Below are 27,414 nucleotides of genomic sequence, written 5' to 3' on the forward strand. Positions count from 1 at the left end.
TTTGTTTGGTTTGGTGGTGCTGGAGACTGAACTCAGGGGCACTCTGCTACTGAGCTTCATCTCCAGTTCTTTTTAAGACAGGGTCTCACTAAATTTCTCATGGCTTTGCTAAGTAATTGAGGCTGGCCTTGAACTTAAACTTGTGATCCTCCTATCTTAGCCTCTGAGTAGCTGTGATTAGAGGTATGTGCCACTATGCCCAGGCTCTATTTCATAAAAAAATTTTTAAACAGGAATAAGTAAAACTTTACAATTTAAGTGGACCCCTACTGTGATGGCTTTGTGCCCCCAGAAGTTCTTATGAAGTCATGATGTATCTTCATGGTAAGTTGGCCTCTTAAAATTGAGGAATCATGGCATTTTACTTCAGAATCCTTTGTTTGAGGTGCAGAGCATACTAACAACTCAGGGGTTCCAGGTCCTATCTACTGTTTAAAACGGTAGAGTACAGGGCTGACGGTGTAGCTTAGTGGTAGAACACTTGCCTAGTATGTATGAGGCCCTGGGTTCAAACCTCAGCACACTAAAAAACCCTCATACTTAAAAGTGGTAGTCTATAAAGTGAATGTGTGAAAAAAAAAAATCAGAAACTATCTTTTCATAAATTTCATACACAGATAGAGATATATACCAATCTATATGTAAAATGTACATTAAAACTGAACCAACGACAGTTTGTTTTTTCCCCCCTTCAGATACGCAATATGAAGTTTGGCCAATGGCACACAGACAGGGATGCTAAGACTGCAAACTTGGCTTTCTGAAATTCTTCTTCTTAAAGCAGTTAACCTATCAATGTCTTGAAAAATTCAGAATATGGTTTTTAAATTGTATCAAGGAGCCAGGCATGGAGGTGTACACCTGTAATCCCAGAGACTTGGGAGGCTAAAGTAGGAGGATCACCAGTTTCAGGCCAGCACTGGCAACTTAGTGACACTGTCTTAAAAATAAAAAGGACTGGAGACACTATTTTAGGAGGCATCCTGGGAGCCTGTTTGCCTTTGACTTGAAAGATAAACACTTCTGGATTTCCTTGACTTCTACACTGCTGTCCAGCCCTACAAAAATTTCATGACCACAGAGTGAGCTAATATATATATTATCTTTTTTTTTTTTTTTTTTGTATCTGGAATTGAACCCAGGGGCATTTAACCACTCAGCCATATCTCCAGTCCTTTATTATTTTGAGGTAGGGTCTCACTAAGTTGCCCAGGCTGGCCTTGAACTTGCAACCGTCCTCCTCCCTTAGTCTCCTGAGTCCTGGGGTTACAGGCTTGCACCACCACACCCTACCTGCATAAATTAATTCTTAAATTCAAAACAAGATCACATATGTTAAATGAGAAAGGACAGGGGTCAGGGTAGAGAAAATTCTGGTCTCATGGACCCTACTCTTCTGTGTACCCCTAAATAGGACAGAGGCTGGGGGCACAGAAAGGAAATCTGGTTTCCCCTAGAGGGTGTTTTTATTGGGTACCCTGCTGTGAAACCTAACTCCTACCCTATTCTTTCCATATTCCTAATTTCTAATGGCCAATGTTTTTGACATTAATGTTCCAATTTGGGAAATTTCCAATCCTAGTCCTTTGGCTACAAAGGGAATTCCAGTTTTGTTTTAGTTTAACAAACTTTAGATGTTCTCTAGGTTTCCATGTGACCTCAATTCCTGTTATGACTGGGCCCCCAAAGGGGACTGGGAATGTGGGGACCTGCAGGGGCTTAGCCATTGCCAAGATCTGCATCTGAAAATGGCTCAGTGCATGAGGGGGGTCTCCAGAAGAAGAACGCTGTTAACTCAACCAAGCTGTACAGCTGTCAGGTGTCAGGTCTGGGCTGACGCACGAGTCAATTTCGCCTCCCTTCAGTGGCAGTTAAGTTTTTTATCCTCTTGGAACTGAACCTTGAGAGTTGCCAGAGGTCTGCTTGGTTTTTATTTTTTTGGTACTGGGGATTGAACCCTGGGGTGCTCTACCACTGAGCCACACCCCCAGTCCTTTTTATTTTGGGACAGGGTCTCCCTAAGTTGCTGAGACTGGCCTTGGGATGGCCCTGCCTCAGCCTCCCAAGTCCATGTGATTACAGGGTGTTACCAGCCTGGACATATCTCTCTAGATGAACTTTTCTGTGTGGTGCTTGGAATGAAACCAGCGCCTCATGCATGCAAGGCAAGACCTCTGCTACCAAGTCACACCCCCAGTCTGAACATTTTGTGCAGCACTGCTAGATCAAATCTAAGGGCACTTTACCACTCTCTTATGTCCCCAGCTACTCTTATTTTTCTTTTTTTTTGAAATTGCAGGTGTTGGGGATTGAAGCCAGGACCTCACACATGCTAGGTAAGTGCACTCCATCTGAGCTACACCCCTGGTCCTTTTTATTTTCGATTCAGGGTCATGCCAGGTTGTCCAGGATCTTTGCATTTGCTATCCCATAGCCTCAGTCAAGCAGTTGGTATTACACGTATGCACCACCATCCAGATGAACATTATCTTTAATAAAATGTTTTCTTGAAAAAAAAAAAAAAAAAGAAAAGACCAGGGGTGTAGCTCAGTGATACAGCACCCCTGGGGTCAATCCCCAAGTACCTTCCCCTTGAAAACAAAATTTCATCAAGCTACTAATGCTGGAAGCTCTCAAGTATTCTTAAAATATTAAACGTACAACTTAAAAGAACAAACCCAAAAACTCAGCACTAAAAAAGGCATCTTTTTTGTATAGGAATTGGTCATAGAGTGGATCTTCTGAGTTCTTCTCAGATGCAGACAAAGTCCACAAGACCATACATTTTCCAAACTTACGAACAAATCTATTATGCAAACTCAAACTCAGCACTATTACTAACACAGGAGATTTAACAGCAAAGAACCCCAAGTCCCAGGAGCCAAACAAACGTGTATTTCCTCTGACATTACAGGTATCCTTGATCCCATTTCAAAATGACAATGTCCAGCCTAACAATGTGGCAAGGTGGAAAAGCAAATATAAAAGGTCAGATTGTTTATTTATTTATCTGTTTTTGGTATTGGGAATTGAACCCAGAGGCACTTAACCACTGAGCCACATCCACAGTCCTTTCTATTATTTATTTTGAGAACTGAGGCAGGGTTTTGCTAGGTTGCTTAGGGCCTCACTAAGTTGCTGAGGCTAGGCTCAAACTTGTAATTTTCTGGTCTCAGTCTCCTGAGTCACTGGGATTACAGGTGTTTGCCACTGCACCCAGTTTCTAGCTATGTTTAAAAACTGTTAGATGTGGGTTTTGATCAGTGCAGTGTACCTTAATGAATACTGTTTTAAACTTTAAACAATTGTTTTAGCTAAGGGGATGTAGTTTTGTAGTAGAGCACTTGCCTAACATTTATGAGGCCCTCGTTTAATCCCCAATACTGCCAAAAAAAAGGTCTAATTTTTAATTTTTCTTAATTCAAACTGGTGGTTTGTATATTCTATAAAACAACTTCTCCCATGCCACATATGCCACATGAGACACTTCAAAAGTACTTCACCCTGGAGATGGAATTCATCTATATACATGTTCAGGTTTAAAAAAAAAAAGGTCTTTCTGCAAGTCTAAGCATTTAAGCACATATCCTCTTCCCTACCCTGAGGCCTTTTAAAACAAAATACCAAAAAACCTGGTTACTCAAATTGACTTTGGTGGAGACATTAGAAAATTTCAGGACACATCAAAGAGAAAGTAACAGTAGATACCAGATCTACAGGAAGAAACAAACAAAAAACTACTTTATCCAATCTTGAGTCAGCTTCATGAGTTGTATAAAGGTATGGTAAATAACCTATCAAATGCACTTTGAATATAAGTAGCCATAGTTAAATAAGCAGAATTTTTAAAAAAATTTTCATAATTTTCAATCTAGCTATATTAATTATGTTGACTAAATAAGAAAACCAGACAAAATCAGCACTAAATCTCATTATTAGTACCAACACAGTATAAAACAAATATATTTTTTCTTACGCCACACTAACCCTATTATACCAGGTTCTCAATCCTTTTGAAATACAAAAGCTTTTGAACTTTCTCTGACACATACTTTGGGCATCTGGGTAACTTTCATCCCAACAATCGGACACTTCTCCCAGTGTCCATTCTCTGAACAGAAAAATCAGAGTCTTAGGAATAAGCATCTTTATACCTAGAGGTTTAACCAGTGTTCCCCTGTGCCTTTAAGTTTTTATCTAGAATTCCAGAGGCCAAAAATAAGTAGCCATAGCTATTCTGGGACATGCACTAGTTGGCTCTTTGCTTCATTAACCTGCCCTAGTTTAGTGGAAACTTTGTCAGCCTTTCTTCCATGAAAGTATTCACTTAGCTACTTTAATGAGGAATGTTAATGGTAGTGTGACTCAAGTCCTCTCAAAATATTTTCCGATCTTCCCTGAGCCCTTTACACAAGGGAAATACGTGACAGGAAAAAAGAAATAGCAACTTTAAACCCTTATGTTGCTTTTTTGAGATAAACTACCTTACAAAACACTGCACAACCATGTGCTTCTTAAAAAGAAGAGGTCAAAGATACATACCTGTTTCATCCTTGCAGCAGCTCTATTTGAAAACAGAATAGATCTGTCTTTCTGGAAGCAGGATGGGCACATCTGAAGGGCTCGACTATAAGAACTTTCAGCTTCTATATAATCTGAGGATGATAAGAAAGGGCATTATGATTTTACTCCTAATACTACTGTATTCCATCAGACTTCAAAATGCATAGTTTTCCACTTATAAAAGACAAAGGTTTCAAATAAAAAGATGGTCCAAGTCTATTAAGTTTTGGGGACTAAATTTCATTGCCCCCTTTCCTCTCTCTTTAAAGAAACAGTGCTTCTTTGTGCCAATCTCACAAGGCATGTGCTTGGTGAACTGACAGCTGAATATGCTGTCAGTGAAGAGTGCTCAATGCTCAAGAGTGGTAGCATACCTTGGATGTTCACTTTCATTTGGTTCAGCAACTTAGAAGGGAAAGTTCAAAGGGGGTTAAGGAACTGGACAGACCAAAGAGATTAAAGTCTGGGATCCATGATTTGGGATGAAGAAGAGTTTTATGGCTAGGGTATAGCTCAGTGGTAGAGAGCTTGCCTGGCATGTACAAGGGCCTGAGTTTCATCCCCAGCACCACACCCACACCCACACTCACATCCACATTCCCCCATACACACCATATATATTTTCACTAAAGCTATTGAGCTTCCATAAAGGTAACTTGGCTAAAACTGTTTTTTGTTTTTTTTTTTCATTACTAGGGATTGAACCTGGGGTGCTTAACCACTGAGCCAGTTCCCCAGACTTTTTAAATTGTGAGACATGGCCTCACTAGAGTTTCTGCTCCACCATGCTCAGCTTCATGTGTGGAGAGACTTTTTTTTTTTTTTTTCCCCCCAGTGCTGGGGATCCAACTCAGCCTTGCACGTGCTAGACAAGCACTCTACCACTGCGCTATACCCCAGCCCCTGGAGAGACAGTTTATAAAAGACCTGAAAACAAAAGTATAAAAATCATCATTTAACTCAAAGACTTTAAAAGAGAAATGCTGATTAAATGTATATGTTCACTGTTAAATGCAGAATTAAGAACAAATTATCTATTCATTCCTTTCTCAGGTTTGAAATATTTAATACTAGCAAACAACCTAGGTGTGGTGGTACACGACTATAATCCCAGCTACCTGGCAAGGTGAGGCAGGGGATCACAGGTTTGAGGTCATTCTGGACAAGGTAGCAAGATCCTGTCTCAAGATAAAATTTAAAAAAGGGCCAGGGATAGCTCAGTGGTAGAGAAGCTACCTGCCTGTTTTGCACTAGGCCCTGAGCTCAAGCCCCAGAACTGTCTCCCTGCCACACACAAAAGAAACCATATAAAAATCTATGCTTTCAAAATTAGAACTATTAGTTCTACTAGAAAAAAGTCACAATTGCTAAACCAAGATATAAGAAAATAAATTTAAAATAACTAGGGGAAATTTGTTAACACCCCTAGATTTCTTTTTTTTTTAATTTTAATTAAAAATCATAAATTTACATAGGGCAATGTTGTTTGATTTTGTTATTTTTTTTCCCTTTCCCCCTCCCCTCCCACCCCTCTTTTCCCTCTATACATTCCTTTCTTCCTCCATTCTTACCACCCTCCTTATCCCTAACCCTAAACCTAACCCTAACCCTAACACTAACCCCTCCTACCCCCCCCCCCACCATATGTCCTCATCTGCTTATCGGCGAGATCATTTGTCCTTTAATTTTTTGAGATTGGCTTATCTCACTTAGCATGATATCCTCCGATTTCATCCATTTGCCTGCGAATGCCATAATTTTGTCATTCCTCATGGCGGAGTAATATTCTGTTGTATATATATGCCACAGTTTCTTTATCCATTCATCAACTGAAGGGCATCTGGGTTGGTTCCACAATCTGGCTATGGTGAATTGAGCAGCTATGAACATTGATGTGGCTGTATCTCTGTAGTATGCTGATTTTAAGTCATTTGGGTATAGGCCAAGGAGTGGGATAGCTGGGTCAAATGGTGGTTCCATTCCAAGCTTTCTGAGGAATCTCCATACTGCTTTCCAGAGTGGATGCACTAGTTTGCAACCCCACCAGCAATGTATGAGTGTACCTTTTTCCCCACATCCTCGCCAACACCTATTGTTGCTTATGTTCTTGATAATCGCCATTCTAATTGGGGTGAGATGAAATCTTAGGGTAGTTTTGATTTGCACTTCTCTTATTACTAGAGATGTTGAACATTTTTTCATATATCAGTTGATTGCTTGTACATCTTTTTCTGTGAAGTGTCTGTTCATTTCCTTAGCGCATTTGTTGATTGGATTATTTGTATTCTTGATGTAGAATTTTTTGAGTTCTTTATAGATTCGGGATATTAGTGCTCTATCTGAAGTATAAGTGGCAAAGATATTCTCCCACTCTGTAGGCTCTCTCTTCACATTACTGACAGTTTCCTTTGCTGAGAGAAAGCTTTTTAGTTTGAATCTATACCAGTTGTTGATTCTTGCTTTTATTTCTTGGGCTATGGGAGTCCTGTTAAGGAAGTCTGCTCCTAAGCCAACAAGTTGAAGGTTTGGACCTACTTTTTCTTCTATAAGATGCAGGTCTCTGGTCTGATTCCGAGGTCCTTGATCCATTGTGAGTTGAGTTTTGTGCAGGATGAGAGATAGGGGTTTAATTTCATTCTGTTGCATTTGGTTTTCCAGTTTTCCCAGCACCATTTGTTGAAGAGGCTATCTTTTCTCCATTGCATATTTTTGGCACCTTTGTCTAGTATGAGAAAATTGTATTTATTTGGGTTTGTGTCTGTGTCCTCTATTCTGTACCATTGATCTACCTGTCTATTTTGGTACCAATACCATGCCGTTTTTGTTACTATTGCTTTGTAATAAAGTTGAAGATCTGGTATTGCGATACCCCCTGCTTCGCTCTTTCTACTGAGGATTGCTTTAGCTATTCTGGGTTTCTTATTCTTCCAGATGAATTTCATGATTGCTTGCTCTATTTCTGTAAGGTACATCATTGGGATTTTAATTGGAATTGCATTGAATCTATATAGCACTTTTGGTAGTATGGCCATTTTGACAATATCAATTCTTCCTATCCATGAACATGGGAGATCTTTCCATCTTCTAAGGTTTTCTTTAATTTCTTTCTTTAGTGTTCTGTAGTTCTCATTGTAGAGGTCTTTCACCTCTTTTGTGAGATTGATTCCCAAGTATTTTATTTTTTTTGATGCTATTGTGAATGGGGTAGTTTTCCTAATTTCTCTTTCTGAAGATTCATCACTTATGTATAAAAATGCATTGGATTTATGAGCATTGATCTTGTAACCTGCTACTTTACTGAATTCACTTATGAGTTCTAAGAGTTTTCTGGTGGAATTTCCAGGTTCCTCTAAATATATAATCATGTCCTCAGTGAACAGGGATAGTTTGAGTTCTTCTTTTCCAATTCGTATCCTTTTAATTTCTTTAGTTTGTCTAATTGCTCTGGCTAGAGTCTCAAGAACAATGTTGAATAGAAGTGGTGAAAGAGGGCATCCCTGCCTTGTTCCAGTTTTTAGGGGGAATGCTTTCAGTTTTTCACCATTTAGAATGAAATTGGCCATGGGCTTAGCATAATTGGCCTTCACAATGTTAAGGAATGTTCCCACTATCCCTATTTTTTCTAGTGTTTTGAGAATGAAGGGATGCTGTATTTTATCAAATGCTTTTTCTGCATCTATTGAAATAATCAAGTGATTCTTAACTTTTAGTCTGTTGATATGGTGAATGACATTTATTGATTTCCGGATGTTGAACCAATCTTGCATCCCTGGGATAAAACCCACTTGATCGTGGTGCACTATCTTTTTAATATATTTTTGTATGCGATTTGCTAAAATTTTGTTGAGAATTTTGCGCCAATGTTCATTAAGGATATTGGTCTAAAATTTTCTTTCCTCGATGTATCTCTGTCTGGTTTAGGTATCAGTGTGATATTGGCTTCATAGAATGAGTTTGGGAGGGTTCCCTCCTCTTCTATTTTATGGAATACTTTGAGAAGTATTGGAATGAGCTCTTCTTTAAAGGTTTTGTAGAACTCGGCTGAGAACCCATCTGGCCCCGGACTTTTCTTTGTTGGTAGGCTTTTGATGACCTCTTCTGTTTCATTGCTTGAAATTGATTTATTTAAGTTGTGTAAGTCTTCCTCGTTCAGTTTAGGTAATTCATATGTCTCTAGAAACTTGTTGATGTCTTCGAGGTTTTCTGTTTTGTTGGAGTATAGATTTTCAAAATAGCTTCTAATTATGTTTTGTATTTCACTTGTGTCTGTTGTGATATTTTCTTGTTCATTCCGAATTTTAGTAATTTGAGTTTTCTCCCTCTTTGTCTTTGTTAGCGTGGCTAAGGGTTTATCAATTTTGTTTATTTTTTCAAAGAACCAACTGTTTATTTTGTTAATTTTTCCAATTGTTTCTTTTGTTTCAATTTCGTTGATTTCGGCTCTGATTTTAAATATTTCCTGTCTTCTACTACTTTTGGTGTTGGTCTGCTCTTCTTTTTCTAGGGCTTTGAGCTGTAGTGTTAAGTTGTTTATTTGTTGATTTCTACTTCTTTTGTTGAATGCGCCCCATGAAATAAATCTTCCTCTCAGTACTGCTTTCATAGTGTCCCAGAGATTTTGATATGATGTGTCTTTGTTCTCATTTACTTCTAAAAATTTTTTAATTTCCCTCCTGATGTCTTCTGTTATCCATTCATCGTATAATAGTGTATTATTTAATCTCCAAGTATTGGAGAAGTTTCTGTTTTTTATTCTGTCATTTATTTCTCATTTCAGTCCATTATGATCTGATAGAGTACAAGGTAGTATCTCTATCTTCTTGTATTTGCCAACAGTTGCTTTGTGGCACAAAACATGGTCTATTTTAGAGAAGGATCCATGTGCTGCTGAGAAGAAAGTGTATTCGTTCTTTGTTGGATGGTATATTCTATATAAGTCGGTTAAGTCTAAATTGTTGATTGTGTTATTGAGATCTATGGTTTCTTTATTCAATTTTTGTTTGGACGATCCATCCAGCGGTGAGAGAGGTGTGTTAAAATCACCTAGTATTATTGTGTTGTGGTCTGTTTGATTTCTGGAATTGAGAAGGATTTGTTTGACGTACATGAATGAGCCAATGTTTGGGGCATAGATATTTATGATTGTTATGTCTTGCTGATTTATGCTTCCCTTAAGCAGTATGTAATGTCCTTCTTTATCCCTTCTGACTAGTTTTGGCTTGAAGTCCACATTATCTGAAATGAGGATGGATACTCCAGCTTTTTTGCTGAGTCCATATGCATGGTATGTTTTTTCCCATCCTTTCACCTTTAGTCTATGGGTATCTCTTTCTATGAGATGGGTCTCTTGCAGGCAGCATATTGTTGGATTTTTCTTTTTAATCCAATCTGCCAGTCTATGTCTTTTGATTGATGAGTTCAGGCCATTAACATTCACAGTTATTATTGTGATATGATTTGTATTCCTAGTCATTGGACTCATTTTTGTTTTTTGACATGATTTGGTTTCTCCTTTATTTGGCTATTCCTTTAGGCTAGTTCCTCCCGTTGCTGATTTACATTATTGTTTTTCATCTCTTCCTCATGGAATATTTTGCTGAGAATGTTCTGTAATGCCGGCTTTCTTTTAGTAAATTCCTTTAGCTTTTGTTTATCATGGAAGGATTTTATCTCATCGTCAAATCTGAAAGTAAGTTTTGCTGGGTATAAAATTCTTGGTTGGCATCCATTTTCTTTCAGGGCTTGGTAAATGTTGTTCCAGGCCCTTCTAGCTTTTAGGGTCTAGACTGAAAAATCTGCTGATATTCTTATTGGTTTCCCCCTGAATGTAATCTGATTCTTTTCTCTTGCGGTCTTTAAAATTCTGTCTTTATTTTGAATGTTAGGTATTTTCATAATAATGTGCCTTGGTGTAGGTCTGTTGTAATTTTGCATATCTGGAGTCCTATAAGCCTCTTGTACTTGGTTTTCCATTTCTTTCTTGAGATTTGGGAAATTTTGTGATATTATTTCATTGAATAGATTGTTCATTCCTTTGGTCTGTTTCTCTAAGCCTTCCTCAATCCCAATAATGCTTAAGTTTGGCCTCTTCATGATATCCCATAATTCTTGTAGATTCTGTCATGATTTCTTACCATCTTCTCTGTTTGGTCAACCTTGTTTTCAAGATTAAATATTTTGTCTTCAATATCAGAGGTTCTGTCTTCCAGGTGATCTATCCTATTGTTTATGCTTTCTATGGCGTTTTTAACTTGGTTTATTGTTTCCTTCATTTCAAGGATTTCTGTTTGTTTTTTTTTCAGTATCTCTAACTCTTTATTGAAATGCTCTTTTGCTTCCGTTATTTGCTCTTTTAACTGTTGATTAGTGCGTTCATTTAATGCCTGCATTTGTTCTTTCATCTCCTCGTTTGCTTCCCTGATTGTTTTAATTATGTACATTCTGAACTCCCTTTCGGACATTTCTTCTGCTGTGCTGTCATTGGGTTTTATTGATATAGTATCTAGGTTTGTTTCGGACATTTTCTTCCCTTGTTTTCTCATATTGGTCAGATGTCAATGGGACTCTGTGACATTGAAGATTTACTTTATTGGCTTATAGTGACCCTGCAGATTTCCAGTGTATCACCTACCAGCCTTCAGTAGCCAGAAGTCTTGGATTAATTTGATAATGCAGTGCTTCCGAAGAATGCTGCCCCTAGCCTGCTACTGGTTCCAGGGAGAGAGACCTGGAGAGGTCTCTTATTGCCCAGCCCTGGTCCCAGAGGCTGGTTGTAGGTCAGAGGTCTCCACTGGCTTGGGGACTTGTGGCTGGCTCTGTGTAGACAGGCTCTCACTGGGCGGTTTGCCCCGAGAAGCTAGCCTAGAGAGGCGCTTCCTGCCGGAGGGGGGCTGGGCTGCTTGGGGAAGTCCCTGGCGCCCTGTGCTGGTCACTGAAGCAACCTGTGGGCGGGCCGGAGCTGGCAGTGGGGCGGGTCGGAGCTGGCCGCGCTGCTTCTGTGCAGAAGGGCTCTCACTGGGGGGCCTGATCCAAGAGGCTGGAGGATCTATCCCTGTGGGAGGAGCCCACCGCCAGACTGCACAGAGCTGCCTGGGGGAGACGCTATCTGCCCTGTCCTACTCTAATAAGCCGCTCAAATCCTGGCCTACCACCCAGCTGAGCTTCGCTGGGTGGGGGAGACTCACCCCGTGGTTCTATCTTAGTCCGAGTCTCTCAATGCCTCCCCTTCTTGAATCCTGGGTTCTGGGGCAACTGGAGATGCAGTCACCCTCTAGTCCGCCATCTTGGATCACCCCGTGGAAAAAGCCCGCAGTTGGAGGGGGACAATGCTGCCTGGAGAGGTCTCTGGCTGCCCAGCCCTGGTCCCAGAGGCCACTTGCGTGTCGAATGTCTCCGCTGGCTTGGGGACTTGTGGCTGGCTCTGCTTCGAGAGGCTCTCACTGGGCGGTCTGCCCCGGGAAGCTAGCCTAGAGAGGTGCTTCTCTAGCCGGAGGGGGCTGAGCTGCTTGGGGGAGTCCCTGGCGCCCTGTGCTGGTCTCTGAAGCAACCTGCGGGCGGGCCCCCTAGATTTCTAAAGTATATACACTTTGAGATGGCACAGAAAGTTATTACAAGATCAAATTCACCAAACTATCAGAATGAACCCCAACTTTATTTCTAAGCAAATGGAGACAATGGAAAAGGACATGAAGAACATCTCTCTACTTAAGGCATCTGTTAAGGTTTTAATGCAGTTTGTTCTTTGTGTTGGGAGCTCAGTTTTCAATGTGGTTGAGAACCTTTAAGAGATAGGGTTTACTGCAAGGTCCTCAGGGCACTGGAGGTACCGCCCTGGGAGGGGAATACTGGTCACTTGGACAGAGTTCTTAGGAAAGCAAATCGTTATAAAGGCCCAAGACTTTCCTGAGTCTCTCTCTGGCTTCCTGTTTTGAGATGTAATTCTTTCCTCTTTATATGTTCCTGCCATTTGCAATAGGGTCCTTAACCAAGCAGGCACTATGTTTGTTGGGCTTTCAACTTCCAAAACTGTGAGCTAAATAACCTCTTGTCTTTGTAAAGTGTGCCTGCCTCAGGCATTTTGTTATAGTAACTAAAAACTAACACAGTATCCAAAGAAAAGGGCACATGAAAGAGTAACGAAATACAAGTAAACTAATTTCCTGGGCTAGGCTGGAATGGCCAGACCTCTTTCCCAGCACTGTGGTGAGTAAGAAATGGGGACTCTGCTTTTACAGTAACGCATCAAGTTTAGTGTTCTCCAAAGCAGCAGCTAAGTTTCACCCTTGATTTTAGAATTAACAGATTATTAGACTACAAAAAAGAAAAACTATGCTCATGCCAAAAGATACAGGGTAACTGGGTCATTGTCAAATGAGAGTGACATGGAGCTGTTTGAAAAAAAAAAAAAAAAATTCCAGGTGCTGAGAAGCAACACCACATCGTGAGCAACTCAGACTTGCTAGTTGTTTCCAGATGTTTTTTGGTGTATCTTCATGAACTCTGAAACAGAATGAGTCAAGATGGTCCGACAACACTATTAAAACAGTTATCTTACCTCCTTTCTTAAACTGCTCATTTCCCTCTTCCTTTAGTCTAGTGCTCTCCTCTCTCCTTTTCTGAAAAAGATCAGAGAATTACACAATTTCTCACAATATTATAATGAATAAAAGGTAGGGTTTCTATACATGTAAGTGTATTTAATGGACAGCAAGTTAACTTTTGAGAACTGGGTCAGTTTTACCCAAATCCCAAACAGTGCAAGAGGAAAACACATGACCATCTGGCTAATCATCAATTGCATTTTCATGTTAGAAACAAAACGTAGGTGTTCTTGGCCTGTCTTTTGCTTGGAATGGCAATTCAAGAATCAGTTAATTTTTATTCACTCAAAAATGAAACTAAACCTCCACCCTGGTTTGCGTAGCAGTATAAATTCAAATTCTGGCTCTATACGTAAGTTGCACAACCAGTTTCAGAATCTTTCTGAGGCTTAAGTTTCTTCTTCTAAAACAATAAAGCTTTAATAGTGTTGACTTACTGCTTACTGGGTTAAAGTGACTACGTATGAAAAGCTTCCAAACAGTGGCAATAAGTATAAATTACTATTTTTCTGTAAAATAAGCAATTTACTACCCACTTAGGAACAATCATGGGTTGTGTCATGAAGGCAACAGTATGCAGGAAGAGTACATTATGGACAAATTACGTCTACAGGGTTAGGGCATTAGGCTGTTAGCAGCTGACACAGGAAAATTCAAAGAAACCTAGATAAGTAAATCTCTCTTTTCTTAGCTTGTTTTAACAACTCAGAAACTCATATAGATGGTCCAATACACATCAAATGTAATGCAGAGTCAATGTTACCCTATGGGGCCAGTGTACACTTTTTATCAGGAACATCTTAATGTGGCTGGCACAAGTCAAACTGGCAGAAGCACCTGTAGAACTGCTATCACCTTGGACAATGCTTTTTCTTTTTAAATAAAAAGTCCCCCAAAATCTCTTCCTTCATTCCTAAAACTTCGGACTAAATAAAAAGTCCAAAGGGAAGAAATATAGTTAGCAGGCTATTTTATACATAGAAGCCAAAAATCTGAATAACTGGTATTCAAGATTAGAAGCCAAATCAAAAATATTTTTTTTTCTGGAGATCTGTTAATATGTTTTTTTTGTGTGTGTTTTGGAATTGGCAATTAAGCCCAGGGGCACCTTACCACTGAGCTACATTGCCCATCCCATTTTATGTTGAGACAGGGTATTGCTAAATTGCTGAGGCTGGCCTTGAACTTGTGATCCTCTTGCTTCAGTCTCCTGAGTCACTGGAATTATAGGCCTGTGCTACCACACCTGGTTTGTTAATAGGCTATTGATGAGACCAGGTGCTTCCCAGATTTCTTATTATAATCTGGAGAAAACAGAGGACTTCATGAATCTCAGAAAAGAAACTAAAAAAGGTAGGTATAAACTGAATCAACTTTTTTTGGTATCTACTATATGTCTGACACACAGCAGATATAAAAATCATCTACTTTAAGATATACCTGAAGGGGTTATTTTAAGAGAATATAGAAAAAATAAAATGGGTACTAGTGGTGATAAAAAGTACAACACTATGGCCATATTTACCTAGTACCTGGACTAGAGAGGAACCTGGACTAAAATGTTCTCTATTGCATTGGTTAGTACTTTTGCATGCATGTAAAAGACTATTTTAAGCCGAAAAACTTAGGGGAAAATTTATTGGAAAGTTATATGGGGCTCACAGAACCACTGGGAAGCTTAAAGAACAGGTTCAAGAAGGCAGGTAGAACTTGAGGTAGCTCTGTGAAGTCAAGAAGCAGAAAGCATGTCTTTTCGTGAGTCTAGACAAGATAGTGCTGCCATGTAGCAAATAAATTCTGACCATTCCTTTTGCTTTGCTTCACTTGATCCAGATTCAAGGTTTCAGTCAGAGCGTCCGATAAACCTTATTCAGGTCACATGGCTTGGCTGTTAGGGAATGGATCAAGGGCCCTGGGCTTCTACCACCAACAAGATTACAACTCAGAAGAATTCCTCCAGGTAGGAAGGAGGGGTTGAATGCTGAAGACCCAAGAAAACCTCATAAGAAATGCAATTAAAAGTTATTTTAGGGGAATCCAAGATGGCAGAATAGAGGGAGGCTGCATTCCTTGTTGCTCCGTAACTCCAGTTTCAAGCAGAGGATATCTGTTTCCTGGTGAGGCAGTTTTTGCTGCTTCTTGATCCCCTGCTGTTTACCCCATTTTTCTGCTGTGATCACCTGCAGTCTGCCAGCATATCAACACCTTTTTTGAGTGCAGACTGCTCACTGTCAGGCGCCTATCATCCGCCATTTGCCTGTTTCTCGTCTGTCCATTGCCTGCCTCACACCTATCCATCACCCAACACACGAGGTTCACCTCTCGATTGTCCGACAACAGTCGGAAAACTGATCGCCAACCGCGAGTGGAGTACCAGCTGCCTGCTGTTGCCTGGAAGTTCTCTGTTACATTACCTACAGGTTTGATTACACGTGGCTGCTGCCATTTTCAGACAACAGCCAGACTGACTGAGCCCCGTTTCCAGGATCCCTCAGCCAGACCGATCACTCCCTGCCTCTGGGGCCCTCACATCAACTGACTGCTCCCTGCCACCAGGACCCCCAGACCGACTGATTGCAACTGGCCTCCAGGATCCCACAACCACACCAAACACAACGGACCTCCAGGACCCCTGCCTGACCAACCGCATCCCACCTCCAGGACCTCCAGATGACCACATCCACATCGAGCTGCAGCTCCCCATTTGCCAACACATTTCGAAGCCAGAGCGGCCATCTTGGATTATCCTGGAAGCCAGAGCTCCAATCTTTAGGTGGGACAAATCTCATCCTGAGACCCTGCTGGAGGCTTGAAGCTCATTGTCAGGTACCTCTCATGCATCAGGCTACTGAACAGTGGGAGGTTTCATTACTATATGACTGTTATACTGTAGATTTTCTTTTTTCTCCTTATAGAAAAAATTTAAGTTTTATTTCTTTATTTTTCTTGCTCTCTTTTTCTTTTGTTTACCTGTTCCCTCAGAGTCTCTTTCTCCCTTTTTTGCATACTAACATCCAATTTCTTTTGATTACACTCTCACCTTTTCTATTATCTAGAACTTCTGTATAATCTTTTCTTATCCCATTAACAGCCACATTCTACATCCCTCTGCATCCTCTTTGTCCTCCATTAGAAACTGCAGACATTATTGCAAATCTGTTTGTTTTATTGAAGATAATATTTTAAACCATTCTGTTTATTATGACAATTTTGTTATTGTTCTCATAGGGGCTATTTGGTCTAGGATTCCATAGTGTCTGAATTGGGCACTGCTAACATTGATCTCCCCTTAAAGAAAGAGTTTTGGAAACCTATAGGGCCACTATAAGCCTACAGGGGGAAATCTGCAATACCCCAGATCTGCATTGCTGGAGAGGAAGATACATGAACAACATGAAAAAACAAGGGAAGAAAATGATCCAAACAAATCTAGATTCTATATTAATAGAATGCAATGACAGTATGTTAGAAGAAATGTCAGAAAAGGACTTCAGAATACACATGATTAAGATGATTTGCGAAGCAAAGGATGAGATAAGAGAGCAAACAGAGGCAATGAATGATAATACCAATAAGCTGAAAGAGAACCTGCAGGAAGCAAAAGATCATTTCAACAAAGAGACAGAGATTCTCAAAAAAAACCAAATGGAAATCCTTGAAATGAAGGAGACAATAAACCAAATAAAAAACTCAATGGAAAGCATCACCAAAAGACTAGACTACCCGGAAGACAGAACCTCAGACAATGAAGACAAAATATTTAATCTAGAAAATAAAGTTGCCCAAACAGAGAAGATGGTGAGAAATCATGAACAGAATCTCCAAGAACTATGGGACATCATGAAAAGACCAAATTTAAGAATTACTGGGATTGAGGAAGGCACAGAGATACAAACCAAAGGAATGAACAACCTATTCAATGAAATAATATCAGAAAATTTCCCAAGCCTGAAGAATGAAATGGAAAATCAAATACAAGAGGCTTACAGAACACCAAATGCACAAAATCACAATAGGACCACCCCAAGGCACATTATAATGAAAATGCCTAACATTCAAAATAAAGATAGGATTTTGAAGGCCGCGAGAGAAAAGCATCAGATTACATATAAGGGGAGACCAATATGGATAGCAGCAGACTTCTCAACCCAGACTCTAAAAGCTAGAAGGGCCTGGACCAACATATTTCAACTCTGAAAGAACATGGTTGCCAACCAAGAATCCTATACCCAGCAAAAATAACCTTCAGATTTGAAGATGAAATAAAATCCTCCCATGATAAACAAAAGTTAAAAGAATTTACAAATAGAAAGCCTGCACTACAGAATGTTCTCAACAAAATATTCCATGAGGAGGAAATGAAAAACAACAATGGAGGTGAGCAAAGGGAGGAACTACCTTAGAGAAAAACGACTCAAAGGAGAAACCAAGCCAACTTAAAAACCAAAAATAAGCCAAATGACTGGGAATACAAATCACATCTCAATAATAACCCTGAACGTTAATGGCCTAAACTCATTAATCAAAAGACACAGACTGGCAGAATGGATTAAAAAGAAAGACCCAACAATATGCTGCCTGCAAGAGACTCATCTCATAGAAAAAGACAGCCACAGACTAAAGGTGAAAGGATGTGAAAAAAACCTACCACGCACATGGACTCAGTAAAAAAGCGAGGGTTTCCATCCTTATATCAGATAAAGTGGACTTCAAGCCAAAGTTAGTCAGATAGGATAAAGAAGGACATTTCATACTGCTTAAGAGAACCATAAATCAGGAAGACATAACAATAGTAAACATTTATGCCCCAAACAATGGTGCATCCCTGTACATCAAACAAATCCTTCTCAATTTCAGGAATCACATAGACCACAACACAATAATTCTTCGTGACTTTAATGCACCACTGTCACCACTAGATAGACCTTCCAAACAAAATCCAACCAAAGAAACCACAGAACTCAATAATACAATCAATAACCTAGACTTAATAGACATATATAGAATATTCCATCCATCAAAGAGTGGATTCACTTTCTTCTCAGCAGCACATGGAACCTTCTCAAAAATAGACCATATGTTATGCCATAAAGCAGACCTTAGGAAATGCAAAAAACAGAGATACTGCCTTGTGTTTTACCAGATCATAATGGACTGGATCATAAAGAGTAGAAATCAACGACAAAATAAAAAACAGAAATTACTCCAACACCTGGAGACTAAATAATATGCTATTAAATGAAACATGGATAACAGAAAATATCAGGGAGGAGATGAATGACAATACAACATATCAAAATCTCTGGGGCACTATGAAAGTGGTACTAAGAGGAAAATTCATTGCATGGAGCGCATTCCAGAAAAGAATGAAAAGTCAACAACTAAATGACCTAACATTACAGCTCAAAGCCCTAGAAAAAGAAGAGAATAACAGCAAAAGTAGTAGAAAACAGGAAAGAATTAAAATCAGAGCTGAAATCAAATGAAGTTGAAACAAAAGAAACAATTCAAAAAATTGACAAAACAAAAAGTTGGTTGAGAAAGTAAACAAAATAGACAAAGCCTTAGCCACACTAACAAAGAGTAGGAGAAAGAAAACTCAAATTACTAAAATGCGTGATGAAAAAGGAAATATCACGACAGACACCACTGAGATACATAACATAATGAGAAGCTACTTTGAAAATCTGTATTCCAACAAAATAGAATCTACTGAAGACATTGACAAATTTCTAGAGACATATGCTCCTCCCAAACTGAACCAGGAAGACATACACAATTTAAACAGATCAATATCAAGCAATGAAATAGAAGAAGCCATTAAAAAACTACCATCCAAGAAAAGCCCAGGACCAGACGGATTCTCAGCCGAGTTCTACAAGACCTTCAAAGAAGATCTCATTTCAATCCTTCTCAAAGTATTCCAGGATATAGAAAAAGAGGGTACCCTACCAAACTCATTCTATGAAGCTAATATCACCCTCATATCCAAACCAGGCAAAGACACATCAAGGAAAGAAAATTTTAGACCAATATCCTTGATGAATATAGATGCAAAGATCCTTAACAAAATATTGGCAAACCGTATCCAAAAGCATATTAAGAAAATCGTGCACCACGATCAAGTGGGGTTCATCCCTGGAATGCAAGGATGGTTTAACATCTGTAAGTCAATAAATGTAATCCATCATGTCAATAGACTTAAGGATAAGAATCATATGGTTATTTCAATTGACGCAGAAAAAGCGTTTGACAAAATACAACACCCCCTCATGCTCAAAACACTAGAAAAAATAGGGATAGCAGGAACATACCTGAACATTGTAAAGGCTATTTATGATAAGCCCATGGCCAACATCATTCTCAATGGAGAAAAACTGAAACCACTCCCTTTAAAAATGGGAACAAGACAGGGATGTCCTCTTTCACCACTTCTATTCAACATTGGCCTCAAAACTCTAGCCAGAGCAATTAGGCAGACTAAAGAAATTAAAGGGATACGAATAGGAAAAGAGGAACTTAAGCTGTCACTATTTGCTGATGACATGATTCTATATTTAGAGGATCCAAAAAACTCCTCCAGAAAACTTCTAGACCTCATCAATGAATTCAGCAAAATAGCAGGCTATAAAATCAACACGCATAAATCTAAAGCATTTTTATATGCAAGCGACGGAACAGCTGAAAGGGAAATGAGGAAAACAACTCCATTTGCAATAGCCTCAAAGAAAATAAAATACTTGGACATCAATCTAATCAAAGAGGTAAAAAGATCTCTACAATGAAAACTACAAAACATTGAAGAAAGAAATTGAGGAAGACCTTAGAAGATGGAAAGATCTCCCATGCTCTTAGATAGGAAGAATTAATATTGTCAAAATGGCCATACTACCAAAGTGCTATACAGATTCAATGCAATTCCAATTAAAATCCCAATGATATACCTTACAGAAATAGAGCAAGCAATCATGAAATTCATCTGGAAGAATAAGAAACCCAGAAAAGCTAAAACAATCCTTAGCAGGAAGAATGAAGCAGGGGGTATCGCAATACCAGAGCTTCAACTATACTACAAAGCAATAGTAGTAAAAACGGCATGGTATTGGCACCAAAATAGACAGGCAGATCAATGGTACAAAATAGAGGACATGGACACAAACCCAAATAAATACAATTTTCTCATACTAGACAAAGGTGCCTAAAATATGCAATGGAGAAATGATAGCCTCTTCAACAAATGGTGCTGGGAAAACTGGAAATCCATATGCAACAGAATGAAACTAAACCCCTATCTCTCACCCTGCACAAAACTCAACTCACAGTGGATCAAGGACCTTGAAATCAGACCAGAGACTTTGCATCTTATAGAAGAAAAAGTAGGTCCAAATCTTCACCTTGTTGGCTTAGATCAGACTTCCTTAACAGGACTCCCATAGCACAAGAAATAAAAGCAAGAATCAACAACTGGGATAAAAAAAAAAAAAAACAAAAAAAACAAAAAACAAAACTGGTATAGATTCAAACTAAATAGCTTTCTCTCAGCAAAGGAAACTATCAGCAATGCGAAGAGAGAGCCTACAGAGTGGAAGAATATCTTTGCCACTCATACTTCAGATAGAGCACTAATTTCCAGAATCTATAAAGAACTCAAAAAACTCTACACCAAGAATACAAATAACCCAATCAACAAATGGGCTAAGGATATGAACAGACACTTCACAGAAGAAGATCTACAAGCAATCAACAGATATATGAAAAAATGCTCACCATCTTTAGTAATAAGAGAAATGCAAATCAAAACTACACTAAGATTCCATCTCACCCCAATTAGAATGGATACAAGAATACAAGCAACAACAGGTGTTGGAGAGGATGTGGGGAAAAAGGTGCACTCATACATTGCTGGTGGGGTTGCAAATTAGTGCAGCTACTCTGGAAAGCAGTGTGGAGATTCCTTAGAAAACTTGGAATGGACCTACCATTTGACCCAGCTATCCCACTCCTCGGCCTATACCCAAAGGACTTAAAATCAGCATACTACAGAGATACAGCCACATCAATGTTCATAGCTGCTCAATTCACAATAGCCAGATATATACACACACACACACACACACACACACACACACACACACACACACACACGATGGAATAATACAATTATGGCATTTGCAGGCAAATGGATGAAATTGGAGAATATTATGCTAAGAGAGATAAGCCAGTCTCAAAAATCCAAAAGGTGAATGATCTCACTGATAAGCGGATGATGACACATAATGGGGGGTGGGAGGAGGGCAAGAATGGAGGAAGGAGGGACTGTACAGAGGGAAAAGAGGGGTGGGAGGGGTGGGGGGGAAGGAAAAAATAAGAGAAGGAATCAAACATCATTATCCTATGTAAATGTACGATTACGCAAATGGTATGCTGTTACTCCACATACAGACAGAAACAACATGTATCCCATTTGTTTACAATAAAAATAAATGAAATTTTTTAAAAAAGTTATTTTAAAGCAGGAATTTTTTAGAGAAGGGTAATTCATCAAGTTACTACAGTTTAATGTCCATTGTTAAAAACTTTCAATTTCCTATAAAACTGAATTCTAATCTCAAACTCCTTTCTGTTCTATAATCTGTACTTTAGAGTTAACTCATCAGGAAATGTTTTAAGAGGTAAGATGAATCCTCAGACTGCTAGGTCAGGTTCTTGTGAAGAGAGAAGAGCAAAAGGAGAGCGAGAGGAGGGAGAGAGTATGTTTTAAGAGACCTATCAGCTGGTGTCGTAGCACAGGCCTGTAATCCCAGCTACTCCGATGCAGGAGGGGGACTGAAAGTTCAAGGCCAGCCTGGGAAACTTAGTGAGATCCTGTCTTTCAATAACAAAAGGGCTGGGGGTGTAGCTCAGTGATACAGCACTTGCCTAGCACATGTGAGGCCCTGAGTTTATCCCTGGTAACACACACAAACACAAAGAAAGACACAGACCAATTATTCTTTGATAAATTTACAACATTGAGTTCCCAATTAGCAATGATGAAACCAACGTATACTGAGAAAGGGCTAGCCTGAGCAAAGCTCACATTTCCTTATAATGAGAGCTAAAAGTTGGAAGACGCAAGAGAAGGGCTTTAGAACACAATTTTGAGGTCAATTATTCAAAGGAAGGCATCTTATTGTTTTGGCTGATAAATCACAACCAACGACCTAGTAGGCAGTACACAATAGAAAAGAGCTTCTGCTTCCCTCTCCACAGACTGTGTAAACTGAGGATTAATGCAATTATCAATAACATGCTGCGTATCTCCTTGGAAACAGCTAAAAATAGCACCTTGGAGGAGAAAGCGAACTATCTCCCAGCTGTGCCAAGAGACTGACTTGATCCTAATACAAAGAACGAAGTTTACTCTGCTGCCTGAACGCACATGCTCCAAAGGATAGCATGCACATTGTGTAATGTTACTGAGATCCAGTGACAGATTTTATAAGTGTACACAGGTCTTAGGAGGCTAAGTGCCAGAACCTCACTCACACATTAGCTGGTAGTGCTGATATTCTGCAGCACTATGAGGTACAAATCTTTCTAGATTCTGTTCAATGAACAGAAGCTTCTAATGTGGTTAGGAGCCCTCTCAGATGCTTCCATAATGCCTTTTAACGCACCCCAGAGGGGCCTCATGGGAAAACATCTGCTCTTGAATTATATTTCCATAGAAATTGGAACCAAAGAAATTTTACAAGGCTCTTTACTCAGTATTCCTCCCCTTCCCTGAAAATCTGGGGGGAAACACTGACATTATTCTACATTGTAAAATTATCACAAGAACTGCCAAGGAAAACCCCACACAGACAATGCCCTCACAATGGAGTTTACTTCAACAGTTCAAACTACAGACTTTTCACCTTGGTAGTAGAAATCCAGCACAATCTACACCACTAGATGCTTAACCACTTATAATCTGCTGTCACAAACTTTAGCTCTTTTTTTTTTTTTTTTTTTTTTTTTTGTTGTTGTTGTTTTTCTTTTGCGGTACTGGGGATCGAACTCAGGGCCTTGTGCTTGCGAGGCAAGCACTCTACCAGCTGAGCTATCTCCCCAGCCCGCTCATTTGTTTTTTCAAGACAATTCTACGAGGTGAACACTGAGGTTCTTCTACAATGAGAAAAATCAAGATTCAAAAATCTCTTGTTCTTCCTAGTACATCAAACTTCTATTCCAACTCAACTTTTTTCCCCACTGTGACTCAACAAGCCCCCTCTTCTATACAGTCTGACCTCATCTTATCGCCTCTCAAAACTTAGGCTTTTCCTTTGTAACGTTTGCTTATGCATCTTTTTGGCATGCCCGTCCATGGAACAACTCTTCCATGTTCTTCCACATGCCTGAACCAAACTTTACCAGTTTTCAAAGTCTAGCACAAATCACATCTGCTTCTCAGGGCTACTTTCCCCACATGATCTTTCTTTAAATGAAGAATGTACATATGAACTCTAAATTTGGAATTTAACTCTGCTTAACAGATTATTATTATTATTATTATTGTTTTTAATTTCAGGTGTCGATAGGCCTTTATTTTATTGGTGTATTTATGTGTGGTGCTGAGTCTCGAACCCAGGGTCCCACACATGCCAGGCAAGTGCTCTACTGCTGAGCCACCGCCCCAGCCCTTAACAGTTTATTTTTAAAGAATTATAAAGACAAAGCATTTCAATGCTTTTTCCCCCCAAAGTCTCAAATGTTAACTTGAATGCAAAAACTGTAGGATGTTGTACAGGCACTGGACCTGGGTAAAATGGGCTTTTGTGATGGTCCTCTTTCTGCCCCACCCATTTCCCATGGGCCCTTTTAGATAGCACTCCAGGTACTCAATTCTCCATGGTTTCCTGCCCAAGCTTCCCCCAACCCACTTCTAGGCTCTCCAAGGGCTTTTTACCTGGTCTGTCCTCCTGAAAGTGCATTTTGCTGCAAGTGTACGTTCTACCCCAGGTGTCACATTCTCTATGATACCTGTCTTAGACCAGGAACTGGTCATTCACTCCAAGGAATACTGGATTCTTTTAGTGTGAAATGGTATTTAGAAACAAGAATGTGGGTATAAGGGTGCTGTTACTAGCATGTCACTACTTTTAGGTCCTACAAGAGAATAAACCCAGGAAATATGTCTTTTTTTAAAAATTTAGTTGTAGATGGACACAATAGCTTTATTTTATTTACTTATTTTTATGCAGTGATATGGATTGAACCCAGTGCCTCACACATGTGAGGCAAGTGCTCTACCACTGAGCCACAACCCCAGCCCAGGAAATAGATCATAAAAAAAGAAAACAAACAAAAAAACCATGAATTCAAAGAATATATATAAAAGTGAAATTCAATAACAAAGTATTTTTCTTCATCTTCCCCAACAGTGAAAATTCTGGTATCTAGAATAGCAATACACATGCTCCCCAACTTATAAAGTGGTTGTATCTGCATAAATCCATCGTAAACTGAAAATATCCTACTTGAAAATGCATTTAATACACCTAACCTACCAGACATCACAGCTTAGTGACACACTGCCCTGTACTATTGGTTTACTCCTGTAACTGTGGCGCCTCACTGGGAGCTGCAGTTTGCAGCCACGGTCCAGCATCAAGAGCCTCATACTGCATACTGCTAGCCCAGGAAAAGGTCAAAATTCAAAATTTGAAGTAATATATGTCTCTACTGAATGCATATTACTTTTACACCACTGCAAACTATAAAAACAGTAGACAGACCATTGTAAGTTGGAGAATGTACATTTACTCATTTGCTCTGTCCTACAATAAACAAAGTCTTAAAGTTACTATACAAATATCACTATTAACAATGAACCCACAATGAAGAGTGCAAGATTTCTCTGCATCTTTCTCTAACTAGGGGTGCATGGTCAAAAGAGTGCACTATGTCCAGAGTTACTCTGTTATAGCTGTGCTAATTTGCTTACGTTTGTGACTGATTTTGTGTGTGTGTGTGTCGGGGGAATGTTGGGGTTTGAACCCAGGGACTTGTGCGTGTCAGGCAAGTGCTCTACAGCTGAGCTACATCCTCAGCCCTGGAACTGAATTTAAGACTTCATTTTTTTTCTCATCCTTTCCGATTTTTTGAATATGTAAGATATTTCACATTTCAAAAAAATTCAATGTAAGGGGAACTTCAGATGTAGCTAAACTGAGGAGGTTGCCAAATCCTCTTCCCTAAAAGTAACTAAAAAAAAAAAAAAAAAAAAAAAATTCAATCCTTTTGGTCCCCTGGATATTATTAGCAAAGTAACAGTCATAGAAAATGAGTGATTTCCAGGAAAGCACCATGGAAACCTGTGGTGTATTTGCCTCATCATTCCACAAGGCACCTCTAACAGTAGGGTTGACTACGAATAACCATCAGTGTACCGGCGAAAGGAAGTTGATTCAGAGCAGAAGAAGAAATAATCCATGCCCGAGGGTAAAGTCGGTCTTCAACAGCAATGTGAGTGGCAAGCAAATGGGGAGCTCTAGAGCTTTTACTAGTGTGAGGTTGCTGTCCTGGCTGCAGCAAGCAATGGACCCCCAGGTCCTGGTTAGCAATTTAACAGGGAGATATAGAAGAGATAGTCAGAGGCACTTGACAAATTCTCCAAATATGCCTGACTGACTGGAGATGGAGTGTGTACTTGGGAAGACTAGAGAGTGTCAAATCTACTCACACATTCTTATCCTCTCAGAGAAAGAGCACAGTAGTGACACAAGAGGGTCCACCTAGGACAGCTAAGCAGAAGCTAGGGCACACTTGAAGACTGCCTGAACATACAGATTTGCTGATGGTGGGTGCAACCCTTACCTTAGTGGTTTGGGGTGTTGAACATGATCTCTGAGCAATAATTGGCTGACCACTGGAATAACCCCAAGAAAGTAGGGCATAAAATCAAACTAACAAAAACAAAACCAAAATCCAACTGAGCAAAGTCATCAGTGGGGCCACACAACACAGGGGAAAAGGATTGCAGTTTATTATTAAACACATAAAATAGTAATGAAAATAACTGGGGGCAAGAGGGAAAAGTCAATCCAGACTTGCTGAAATATTACCTAAAATGTTGAGCCTCAACAAAAAATTATAAAACATACAAAGAGGCAAGAAAGCTTAACCCCAAATTAGGAAAAAAACAATCAGTCAATAAAAACTATGTAGGCTCTCTGCATGATGTCGGGTGGCCTCCTGAAGACACTGTACAGCGACTCCCACATGGAGGTGAGCCAGTACTGGGGCTAGTACTTCTGGGTTGACAATTAAGAACAAGAAGAATTACTGAAGAAAAGCTGTACATTGTACATTGTAAATCTTTCCTTTTACTCAACTGAAAAACAAATTTATGAACTCTTCTGCAAAAGTGGTGACATAACGAAGATCATTACGGGTCTGTATAAAGTAAAAAAAACAGCATGTGGATTCTGTTTTGTGGAACACTATTCAAGAGCAGACACAGGAAATGCCATGCAAGAGATAAACAGAACACGTCTGGATGACCGGATCATTCGCACAGACTGGGAAGCAGGTTTTAAAGACGGCAGGTAGTATGAACCAGGGCGATCGGGGGCCAGGTTCTAGACAAGTATCGACAAGCTATGATGCTGGGAAAGGGGGGTATGGAAAACTGGCACAAAAGCAGTGAGTAGTGAGAGCCCCATCAGTGCAAACTGGCCAGCTGATTGAAGTCGCTACTGAGCTGGAAGTGTTTATTTGGTTTCCTCTGAAAATTATTACAGGACAGAATACAAAAGAATGCCTTTAATTCTAGTGTTAGAATATTGGCCATGTGTCAAGTTACCAAATGATTTTCTGTTATCAGGTCTAAAACTGTGTTCTCTGGGGCTGGGGATGTGGCTCAGTGGTACAGCGCCTACTTCACATGTGCAAGGCCCTGGTTCAGAAACACACCCCCTAACCACACAAAGTGTTCCTTAGCAACAGATTTGATCTATAATGTTGATTATTTCCTCAGCAAAAAAGATCACACTTTTAAAAGGAAGATGGAAAAATGTAAAAATTTGTTTAACCAGGTTTGTGTCTTAAGTAGACTCATGATCTACATTGGGGCCTGGAATGATTACTTTTTAAAATTTAAGTTTGCATGTGATGAAGTTTAATAAATGGAATTTTGCTATGTGATATATAGCTTTGTTCTAAATTCCCAACAGGTGTTGGACAACTGAATTTGTTTTCATGTTAAATTCTAATCTCTAAAGGGTCA

The 27,414-nt window shown here is 39.5% G+C and overlaps 1 protein-coding gene and 1 pseudogene across 3 annotated transcripts in view; one reads left to right on the plus strand and one right to left on the minus strand.

The window, feature by feature from the left end:
* Positions 1-27,414, minus strand: part of TTC1 (tetratricopeptide repeat domain 1) — a 65,204-nt gene that overhangs the window by 19,810 nt on the left and 17,980 nt on the right. For both annotated transcript variants that reach the window (XM_079145784.1, XM_079145785.1), the window contains exons 2-3: positions 13,118-13,178; positions 4,543-4,655 (exon numbers count right to left, since the gene is read on the minus strand). In XM_079145784.1, coding sequence (XP_079001910.1) covers positions 4,543-4,655; positions 13,118-13,178 — 174 coding nt within the window. The remainder of the gene's footprint in view (positions 1-4,542; positions 4,656-13,117; positions 13,179-27,414) is intronic.
* On the plus strand, positions 24,355-26,835 carry LOC306663515 (nuclear cap-binding protein subunit 2-like; annotated as a pseudogene). Its single transcript has one exon. The product of its transcript is annotated as a nuclear cap-binding protein subunit 2-like (transcript).

The sequence above is a fragment of the Sciurus vulgaris genome (genome assembly GCF_902686455.1).
Source record: "Sciurus vulgaris genome assembly, chromosome: 6".
Taxonomy (NCBI): domain Eukaryota; kingdom Metazoa; phylum Chordata; class Mammalia; order Rodentia; family Sciuridae; genus Sciurus; species Sciurus vulgaris.